General features: G+C 39.4%; 1 protein-coding gene across 1 annotated transcript in view; it reads right to left on the bottom strand.

Annotated features, from left to right (window-relative positions):
- Positions 1-628: 628 nt before the first annotated feature.
- TMEM163 (transmembrane protein 163) overlaps positions 629-12345 on the bottom strand; it is a 93479-nt gene continuing 81762 nt past the window's right edge. Inside the window, exons 6-8 of the mRNA XM_075284634.1 lie at positions 4235-4346; positions 1580-1721; positions 629-1276 (exon numbers count right to left, since the gene is read on the bottom strand). Of these exons, the coding sequence (XP_075140735.1) occupies positions 1216-1276; positions 1580-1721; positions 4235-4346 (315 nt within the window). The 3' untranslated portion in view covers positions 629-1215. The remainder of the gene's footprint in view (positions 1277-1579; positions 1722-4234; positions 4347-12345) is intronic.

Genomic DNA, 12345 nt, shown 5'->3' with positions numbered 1-12345 from the left:
TACAGCCCACGAAGCCCCTGCACAGGTCTGTAGCTGCCACTAGAGGGCACTTAATAAATCCAAGATGTTCTATGTATAAACTGTATGCGGTAAGCTCTTTGGCTCCCTCTAGTGGTGACTGCAGGTAGTCAAAGTTTTGTCACTTTGCTTTAAGTCTATAGAGGGGATTTGGAGCTCCTTGTCACAAAAGCAAAGTTTTGACCACTGTAAAGATTTATCAAAAAAATCAGCGCAGAATTTGGAATCTATTTAGTTAGAAAAAAGAAGCAAGAACGGGGTTTAAAGGTAAACATTCCCTTTAAGTGGGATGCAAAAGATGTCATGGTCCAAGTGTGTGGGAGGCGCTTACCTCTGTGCGCACCGTTGTCCTCTGTTATCTGACGCACTGGTTGTCGCTAACTTGACACGTAACACATGAAATAGTTTCATTACCTTCTTATCGGCTTTCAATCGCTTTTGTTGTTTCATATCGACGCCGCAAGTTATCAAGTTAAGGGCTGCTACACCTGTACGGGAAGCGGGGGAAGGGAACTGACAACTGTTTTGAGCTCATTTCTGCCTCAATTCCAAAAAAAGTTGTCATGGCCAAAACCCATTCAACCTCTGCCCTGACAAAGTTGAACATCATCCCTATACCCACACTAACTACGATTATGCTGCCCCCTATGGATAAAAATCTAGATAAAATCAGTTCATACAATACTCCTATGTGACTACAGTTGCTGTGTATGGATATGGAATGTTCCGAGTGATTTTTGTTGCTTTGCTCCGTCGTTGTGCTCTAGTTTTTGGGGTTCATTCTGTGCTTGTAGGGTAGTATTATATATACCGAGCTCACGAGGCCGCTATATACACATGGAATATATACTTAGATAGAAAAATACTCTGTTATTCTGTCTTCTGCAGCGTCGTTCAGCTGATGCGTCCTCGGTCGGCCATGTTCTGGGGTCGGGGTTCATTCTGTAGATAGGTAGAGAACGGTCATAGATACAAATAACAGGAGTCCATGTTGCAGAGGTCTGCGCGCCGCTTCTTCAGGACGCATCACTCACGAGGATCGGCCATCACACACCAGTCCCATAAATGTTAATTTGCGCAGACAGGTCATTATATAGTTTTGGATTTCCATACAACCCAACGATATAAGTGGGAACACACCATGGCTGTCCCTTGTTATCAAAGTCTTAGGGAGTTAACAAGTTTCTGGCGGTCTCTTCACTCGAACATCTCGTAGTGGCGAGTCTGTCTCACTCGGGGAACCATGTCCAATAGTAACCTGGAAGACAAGGAAACGGGTGAAAATGGGATGAAATCGGCAGCGAGGACTATATGGATTCTTCTGTGGTGCCCCTAGTGGGTACACTGCCCATCAGCTCAATGGACATGTCTGTAACAGAGCCCCGACCACGTGCGGGGTATAAAACCGGTGTGGTCCTTGGTGGGATTTGAACACCAGGACCCAGTGCTGCAAGGCTGCAGTGCTAACCACCGTGTGACCCCCCAAAACCAGTGTAGTCTTATGTGATACATCTGGGCCTATCGGGCACAAGGACGGGCCTGAGGGTTACAATTTACTTACTTAATCCCATAGCCCATAATTATTAGTCCGATCAAGATCCCGAAAGTCCCGTCCAGGTACCAGACCTTAGAGTTGTGCTTGTAGACCTCTGCGCTGATCAGAATAGAGAATCCCATGATGCCACCCACCAAAGAGTTAAATCCTGGGGAAAAAAGGCATAAAATATATTATAAATGCAGCTTTGGATGTGACTGTAGGAAAAATCATAAGCAAGTACAATAGGCCCATGTGATCGGTGTCCAGCAAATGAATATTCTCTTATTTTCCCCATGCTCTCATCCAAAAAAAAGGCATCAGAGTCCAACACTACCCAAAATAATACCGCACCAATACCATGTGTGAACCCGGCCTAACACTTCTATTACTCCGTATATGAGACACAAGAATCAGGATTTGTTTCTCAACAGATGGCAGTGAAATATAAAATCAAGGCTCTACAACCAGAAGTATCCAGAGCGCCTCCGATTCTTTATTACATATCAATATTTGATTAAAGTTAGCAATTGTAATTTCCAAAATCATACTGAGCGATTCCCCCCACCCCATAAATATATTCATGTGCCCTCTGGCATCACAAGGGTTTGACAGAACTGGAGCCTTAAAGGGAACCTGCTCCATAACTTCTACTGAAACACCATAACAACCCTATGTAGTGAAGCCTCGATACACTACTATACTGCACCATATTATAATGCTGCCAAGTGTACATAGGGGGCAGTATTATAGTAGTTATATTCTTGTACATAGGAGTAGTATTATAGTAGTTATATTCTTGTACATAGGAGTAGTATTATAGTAGTTATATTCTTGTACATAGGAGCAGTATTATAGTAGTTATATTCTTGTACATAGGAGTAGTATTATAGTAGTTATATTCTTGTACATAGGAGTAGTATTATAGTAGTTATATTCTTGTACATATGAGCAGTATTATAGTAGTTATATTCTTGTACATAGGAGTAGTATTATAGTAGTTATATTCTTGTACATAGGAGTAGTATTATAGTAGTTATATTCTTGTACATAGGAGCAGTATTATAGTAGTTATATTCCTGTACATAGGAGGTAGTATTATAGTAGTTATATTTTTGTACATAGGAGCAGTATTATAGTAGTTATATTCCTGTACATAGGAGGTAGTATTATAGTAGTTATATTCTTGTACATAGGAGTAGTATTATAGTAGTTATATTCTTGTACATAGGAGAAGTATTTTAGTAGTTATATTCTTGTACATAGGGGTAGTATTATAGTAGTTATATTCTTGTACATAGGAGCAGTATTATAGTAGTTATATTCTTGTACATAGGAGTAGTAATATAGTACTTATATTCTTCTACATAGGAGCAGTATTATAGTAGTTATATTCTTGTACATAGGAGTAGTATTATAGTACTTATATTCTTGTACATAGGAGGTAGTATAGTAGTTATATTCTTGTACATAGGAGTAGTATTATAGTAGTTATATTCTTGTACATAGGAGCAGTATTATAGTAGTTATATTCTTGTACATAGGAGTAGTATTATAGTAGTTATATTCTGTTACATAGGAGTAGTATTATAGTAGTTATATTCTTGTACATAGGAGTAGTATTATAGTAGTTATATTTTTGTACATAGGAGCAGTATTATAGTAGTTATATTCCTGTACATAGGAGGTAGTATTATAGTAGTTATATTCTTGTACATAGGAGTAGTATTATAGTAGTTATATTCTTGTACATAGGAGTAGTATTATAGTAGTTATATTCTTGTACATAGGAGGTTGTATTATAGTAGAAATATTCTTGTACATAGGAGGTAGTATTATAGTTGTTATATTCTTGTACATAGGAGTAGTATTATAGTAGTTATATTCTTGTACATAGGAGGTTGTATTATAGTAGTTATATTCTTGTACATAGGGGGTAGTATTATAGTTGTTATATTCTTGTATATAGGGGGCAGTATAATAGTAACACTAGTATTATATCATTGTAGTTCTCTTCATCAGTTACAGGAGTATATAATACTAGTATATAATACCTATAAATCGCTATCATTATTTTGTAGGATCTCTCTTTTCTCCCCAGGTGTGTGGGTACGTTCAGTTGGACGTATATTATGTTCCCGGGTGTTCAGACTGTACAGGCCTCAGCTCACAGACTGCTGGGAATAGTTCCTGTCTGGCTTTGTATAATGGCTGCCTCTGCTCCTCTGTGGTTTGCTCTTGTACCCCATCCATTATAAAACTGCAGGCTCATAGCCGAGGTTCAGTACAAATCACATTAGTTGTGATGAAGCATCTGCCGGCTGCAGAGAGGAGAAGTCTCAGTAATTATATCTACGTGGCGGAGACTCGCTCTGCGGCCAAATAATCTGCATCTGATTTATCCATAATGTGCATAAGATCACAGAGATAATGAACATTTTAGAAGCATGCGGCTAAAGGGTTAAAGAGGACTATCAGGACCTAACCTGGGCCAGCCCATCAGCAGGAACTATCCTTTAATGTTTGATAGTTTGTGTCCAACCCTCAGCAGAATGAAGTGGCTGCAGAGCTTCCCACTTAGATATTTCCATTGGTGTCACCCCATTACCTTGTGATCAAATCTCTTGGGCTGAAATCTCTGTAAATGTTCAGACATACATCCCATAATACTCCATCACTCACCATCAGTGATCAGCGCTCGACTCGTCAGGACTTTCCCCAACATGAATTTCACGGCAGCCAATAGCGTACAGAGGATTCCACTTAAAATGGAGACGCTGAATAGAAAGTTATCCTGCAAGACAAGATGGACGGATTGATAAAATCTCCTGATGTTACAGGGTGATCATACAAAATCGCGCTCAATAAAGGTCTCTGGAATAAAGCCATTTTATTATTTCTACCATCCGAAGTTTGATGTGAAAAAAATCTAAATAAATTCTACATACCCCAAATTGATGCCAATGGAAAATAAAATTTGTCCCGCAAGAAACAAGCCCTAATAGAGCTACACTAATGCCACAATAAAAACGGAAAATCAAAAGACAAAAAATTGTTTGGTCCTTAAAGGGATATTCTAGCAATTTTAAGCAATCCCCTAGCTATTGTATAATTGGTGGGGGTCTGATCTTTGGGACCCCACAATATGAGGATAAAGGTCCTGTTCCCCTATCTCAATGGACCAGCGGCTCAGGCATATGCAACGCATTTCCTATGGCACTGCCAGAGATAGCCAATAACATTCATAGAGAGGTAAAAGGGTCCACCGTGCTCGTAATCAGTTGGGGTCCTAGCCGTCGGAGCCCCACCAATCCAATGAGATGGAAAATGAATGCAATACCCCCGTAATGTGTTATATTCCTAGCCATAGCAGTTATGTCCTACAGATGCTGGTCCCATCTTCAGGACCCTTACCGATCTCTAGGACGGAGGTCTCCCAACCCCACAACCTGTCCGTGTTGTGACCATGTATGTATGGCTGTTCTCATGTAAGCATTAGGGAACCCTGTTCTCTGCATACAGTAGGTGCAGGACCTCCATCAGACATGTATGTCGTATTCACATGGCAGGACGGTATAAGGCGCTCTACCCTGGGCCTGGCGTTTAGCATCGTAATTGACCCTTTACGTGTTTATTTTTGCTTTTTTTCTGTAGGGAGGAGAACACAAGTTCTTGTCTGTTCCATCTTCTCCCATCGGCTGTTTACGGCTCCTGAGGGACAGGGGGTTTATGTTTCGCCCCTCATTACTATTCACCTCACACATCTGCCTCTCAATTTATTCGCACTGTAGATCCGCATAAGGCAGCCGTGTACAGCGCGATATCCCTGATCTGTCATCTCCCCCGTACCAGCCCTGATTGTTAGTGACGCTCCATTAAGAGGAGACTTCTTAACATTCACAAGGGATACGGCGCCAATTTACACTAATTTATCAAACCCATTGAGTAGAGTATACAATTTATTATAGAAAGACTCCTCTGCCACCGACTACACAGAATCTCCTGTTCTTAATTTCCTCATTGCTGTTCCCGAGAGACATAAAATTAGTTTCTCACAAGGATCCGCACCTGTTCACACTGTCATATTACACAGTACAACGTCCCTGCATAGCTCTAATAGCTCATGTGCAGTCAGATAGCACATTATATATATATACAGTAGTCTTATCTACAGAAGGCGTTTTATATTCTAGTACATAGGAGCAGTATTATAGTAGTTATATTCTTGTACATAGGAGCAGTATTATAGTAGTTATATTCTTGTACATACTGTAGGAGGTAGTATTACTACTACTATGTACAAGAATATAACTACTATAATACTGCTCCTATGTACAAGAATATAACTACTATAATACTGCTCCTATGTACTAGAATATAACTACTATAATACTGCTCCTATGTACAAGAATATAACTACTATAATACTACCTCCTATGTACAAGAATATAACTACTATAATACTGCTCCTATGTACAAGAATATAACTACTATAATACTACCTCCTATGTACAAGAATATAACTACTATAATACTACTCCTATGTACAAGAATATAACTACTATAATACTACTCCTATGTACAAGAATATAACTACTATAATACTACTCCTATGTACAAGAATATAACTACTATAATACTACCTCCTATGTACAAGAATATAACTACTATAATACTGCTCCTATGTACAAGAATATAACTACTATAATACTACCTCCTATGTACAAGAATATAACTACTATAATACTACTCCTATGTACAAGAATATAACTACTATAATACTACTCCTATGTACAAGAATATAACTACTATAATACTGCTCCTATGTACAAGAATATAACTACTATAATACTGCTCCTATGTACAAGAATATAACTACTATAATACTGCTCCTATGTACAAGAATATAACTACTATAATACTACTCCTATGTACAAGAATATAACTACTATAATACTACCTCCTATGTACAAGAATATAACTACTATAATACTGCTCCTATGTACAAGAATATAACTACTATAATACTGCTCCTATGTACAAGAATATAACTACTATAATACTACTCCTATGTACAAGAATATAACTACTATAATACTACTCCTATGTACAAGAATATAACTACTATAATACTGCCTCCTATGTACAAGAATATAACTACTATAATACTGCTCCTATGTACAAGAATATAACTACTATAATACTGCTCCTATGTACAAGAATATAACTACTATAATACTACCTCCTATGTACAAGAATATAACTACTATAATACTACACCTATGTACAAGAATATAACTACTATAATACTACCTCCTATGTACAAGAATATAACTACTATAATACTGCTCCTATGTACAAGAATATAACTACTATAATACTACCTCCTATGTACAAGAATATAACTACTATAATACTGCCTCCTATGTACAAGAATATAACTACTATAATACTGCCTCCTATGTACAAGATTATAACTGCTATAATACTACTCCTATGTACAAGAATATAACTACTATAATACTGCTCCTATGTACAAGAATATAACTACTATAATACTGCTCCTATGTACAAGAATATAACTACTATAATACTGCTCCTATGTACAAGAATATAACTACTATAATACTACCTCCTATGTACAAGAATATAACTACTATAATACTACACCTATGTACAAGAATATAACTACTATAATACTACCTCCTATGTACAAGAATATAACTACTATAATACTACCTCCTATGTACAAGAATATAACTACTATAATACTGCTCCTATGTACAAGAATATAACTACTATAATACTACTCCTATGTACAAGAATATAACTACTATAATACTGCTCCTATGTACAAGAATATAACTACTATAATACTGCTCCAATGTACAAGAATACAACTACTATAATACTACTCCTATGTACAAGAATATAACTACTATAATACTGCCTCCTATGTACAAGAATATAACTACTATAATACTACTCCTATGTACAAGAATATAACTACTATAATACTGCTCCTATGTACAAGAATATAACTACTATAATACTACCTCCTATGTACAAGAATATAACTACTATAATACTGCCTCCTATGTACAAGAATATAACTACTATAATACTGCCTCCTATGTACACGAATATACCTACTATAATACGGCTCCTACAGTATAAATAAAATATAACATCTGGTTTGCATTCTTATACTATATGGATGGAACCTTCACTGTATAATGTACTTAAAATCTTAAGTAAAATATACATCTTATATCACTATTCTTGAACGTGGAAACTTTCAGGATCTTATATAAGGATTCTTCGTTTCCAGGTTCTTGGTCCTTCCGGTTCATTCCGGTTCATACATTCGGGGATTAGGGGCTCTCGCCTCATATGAGCAGCAGTAATTATGTTGCTGAATTAAATTCTACACTAATTCCTTTCTCTCGGGATCGGATGATTATTTTTAGGGTTCGGTGTTCGTCATTGCACAAACATTTATTAAAGATATTGCGCACGGCATCCAAAGCAGCCATTATGAGGAAAATGAGGCGGTGTGCGGCGGTAATCCCAGATGTCACCATTATTATGTGCCGTGACTGCAGCCAGCGACTTGTTTAATGCAAAATTGTAATAATAAAGAGACAGGACTCGGTTATTAAAGGGGAAGTTCATTTATGACAGGTGACAATAATATTCCATCGTACAACGTGTACAGCAACTTCCAACTACACCCAGGTGCTTACAGTATGTGCACAGCAGACCATAGCCAGTGTCAGTCAGGGGCTGGAAAGCAGCGTATTTGGCTATAAAGTTTGGTTTTATGTGACTCTAAAAATTTAAAGTGGACCAGTCAGTCCCCGTGATGTCTGTACTAGTGAGTGTGCTTAGCCCTTTAAGGATGCATCCTAGTACAGGCCTTGAGATTTGGCGATTTTTTTTCATATTTTTCAAATGTCATAACTTTTTTATTTTCCGCTGACATGGCTGTATGAGGACTTATTTTTTGCATCATGATTTGTATTTTTGGTCGTCACCATTTTGAGATATATATAAGTTTTGGCTATTAAGGTTTGTGCATGAACAATTTGCTGGGACAGGTATAGTTTATCTAGGTACCAATTTCTGGAATGTTCAACTTCTTGATCACTTTTTTTTTGTTTGTTTTTGTAGGGAGGCGAAGTGACCAGAACCCATTAACTTACACTTTGCGGTATTAATGTATTATGTTCAGCAAATGGGATAAATCACATTATTTTTGCATAGTTCGGCTGTACCGAATATCTTTTTTACTTTATTTTTGGAAAATTTCTGGATTTTATGATTTATTATTTTTTGTTATTTTTTTTCCACTTTCTTTTAATTTTTTTTTTTTTTTTTTTTTTTTTACTGTATTTCAAGGGGACTTGAGTATTGGGTTACTTGATCCCCTGGACAATATACTGCAAGACTGCATTGCCTGCCTATGTGTATCACAGCAAGGCATTGCTTGACCTCCTGGCTGCTATGACAAGAACAGGGCTCCCCACCCACTACTTGCCCAGAACGGCAGCGTACTGTTTCGGCATGGAGCGTTCATTGTGTAACTGCTGAACAATGCTGATAATTTGTTATTTTGCTTTATAACCAATTACATTTTTATACTAAGTTGCTATTTGTGCATTTCTCTTCCTCTAAGATCCTACAAGTATCCTCAGGAAGCCAAATATGAACAGGGTCCAGGAGAGGATGAACACTCCTCTATGACATATGCCGCACTTCCCATTAAAACCCTGGACGACTACCAGCAAAGGCATTGGCACAGGAGGCAAAGGCAGATTGTGCCCATCTCATTCACACAGCTTGGGCGCAACGTATCACTGCTGCAACACAACATGACGAGGGGAGAATTCACACACAGCAGATTTTGCAGCAGAACTTTCTGAATGGATCTTTCTGTTCAAAATAACATAATGCAGATGCCTGAAATGGAATGATAGCGGCATAAATTTCCGAAACAAACGTGCCGCATGTGAATATGACCTAATAGAAGACTGACTCCCAGAACAAATAATTCTATAACTTAGCATCTTCTTCTCTGATGCAGGTGTACAAGAGGGCGCCACACAGCCAAAGAATAGAATAATAGAATTAACCGTCTGCTGTCACCACTAGGGGGAGCTCACATTATATGGGTCTTCAATTGAGCTAAATGGAAGATGGAGAAAATTCTATGTAATGAGCACCCCTAGTGGTGGCTGCAGGAAGCAACCTTTTTAATGTTGCAGGTACAGAACATGACCAAATATTTTGATGTTCTTTAGAATTACAAATGGTATTTTAAAGTTTTTTTGTCATGCAACTGTGTTTAAAAAAAATACTAAATACTGAAATTTTCACTCTAACCACTAGACCTAATAATAATTGGACACTTGCCAATTCTGAAGAGTTTTTCAAAAGCAGGATTACAATAGAAGATAACACCTGTATAGATAACACCACTGAGCAATCATTACATCCCTACTGACAACAGATGATAGGCAATAATAGATAACTGGACATGTGCGGCTTCCAATGCAGAATACATGGACCTAGTGGGCACATCAAAGCCCGTGTGCCACCATGTATGAAACGGAGGCCCAACATCAAAGCGGACAGAGGACAGAAAGCTACACAGGCCTGGTTACAGAAAGGGCCGGTCAATGGTAGGGATTGTGGTAAATTCTGCGATGTGGGCCATATCATGCTGTCATAGTAATAATGCCAAGTGATCGCTCCCTCTAGTGTAGCTATTACGTTTCCCTACACTGCCCCCACAGGAAATAATCGTCATGACATACAGTGGTCCTCCAAAACTGAATGTTATGTTTCTCTTTAACCCTTCATCAGGTTTGTCCCTTAAATAAGAAATCGCAGTACACCCAATTATTTACAGCCTGACGCCCTGATGTCTCCCTCATACACCTTGCTGGGCGCCATCTTTGTATTCATGTCTGTCCACAGACAGATAAATCTCTGCTCCGTTTTCCCCCGGGTATATAAATGGCTCCGATAAGCCGCCACTTTAAAGATTTGTCCTCATGTAAAGTGAACAGACATAATTCACCCGTAATGAGAAACAACAACAGATCTTTGATTAAATTCCACGCCGCCATCCATCCTCAAACACCAGTCGGGCTCTGGGATGATTTCTCCGTAACGCATTATTAATGGCTGCCAAGGTTTAGAGGAATTCATTGTAACGCCCACCTGGCATTTTATTCACTCTCCAGTCTGGCACAGTCAGCGGAACGCATGCTGGCGCGGCTTCAGGCCTGGCAATGTGATCTGGGTAGTTAATGTCCCCTCCTAGATATACAGAGCGTATGATGGCGGTGAGTGATGGCCGTGGTCACTATACATGTGTATCCCCTAATACAAGGACGTCATAAAGCCGATGACTTCATTATCCGGCCGGCTGTGATAGAAGACATTCTTATTACAAGCAGATGGCTAATTCCGTCATGTAGCCGAGATGGCATGTCTATATTGTGGCCCAGGCGGAGAGGGGGTGTATTATAATCCAGCACAATCCCTAAAGATTTCCTGACTCAATCTGTTATTGAAAATTAGGAAGAAAATTGAAAGTAATTTCCTCGTTTTCAATGATATTAAATAAGAATTATCCAATTATCCTTTGTTCCGGTAACAGTACGGGCGACGCCATGCGGCAGCTTGGGACTTTGCAGAAAGGGTTAAATTTGTGATTGAAGCCGAGGATGCTCCATGAGATAGTAGGAGGACTATAGGGGAGAATATCTATGTAATACAGTGCCTTAAAGGGGCACCATATGGCGGCACTGAGAGTACCTACGTATCTGTGCAAGTGGCGCTGCCATATGTATCGTGTGACTCACATACTACTTACATTGGCAGATCTGAGGGGCCGCACCTGAAAAGTACATATTTTTTGCACAGACAGTATCTCCATATTGATAGCTAAAGTGGCCCCCCTCCCCCAAAAAAAGACTGCTCCCCAAAATAAGTGGCATAAAATTGCCCCAGTACACAATATTGCAAATATAGTGCCCCATATAGGGCCAACAGAGTGACCCCAATAAACAATATTGCCCTCGTGCCACATTGTGGAGGTGCAACAACCTTCAGAGCAGTGGCGTAACTAGGAATGGCGGGGCCCCGTGGCGAACTTTTGACATGGGCCCCCCCCGCAACCGACACCGATGCCGAAGACCTCGACCGACCCCCTCCTCCGCACTCTATTATGTCCCTTAGTAAGCCCTGCACACAGTATTATGTCCATTAGTGGCCCCTGCACACAGTATTATCTCCCATAGTGGCCCCTGCACACAGTATTATGTCCCATAGTGTCCCCTGCACACAGTATTATACCCCATAGTGGCCCCTGCACACAGTATTATCCCCATAATGTCCCCTGCACACAGTATTATCCCCCATAGTGGCCCCTGCACACAGTATTATCCCCCATAGTGGCCCCAGCACACAGTATTATCCCCCATAGTGGCCCCTGCACACAGTATTATCCCCCATAGTGGCCCCTGCACACAGTATTATCCCCAATAGTGGCCCCTGCACACAGTATTATCTCCCATAGTGGCCCCTGCACACAGTATTATCTCCCATAGTGGCCCCTGCACACAGTATTATGTCCCATAGTGGCCCCTGCACACAGTATTATACCCCATAGTGGCCCCTGCACACAGTATTATACCCCATAGTGGCCCCTGCACACAGTATTATCCCCCATAGTGGCCCCTGCACACAGTATTATGTCCCATAGTGGCCCCTTCACACAG

Source organism: Leptodactylus fuscus, chromosome 8 (assembly GCF_031893055.1).
Source record: "Leptodactylus fuscus isolate aLepFus1 chromosome 8, aLepFus1.hap2, whole genome shotgun sequence".
Classification (NCBI taxonomy): Eukaryota; Metazoa; Chordata; class Amphibia; order Anura; family Leptodactylidae; genus Leptodactylus; species Leptodactylus fuscus.
This window is presented reverse-complemented; position numbering and strand designations above follow the sequence as displayed.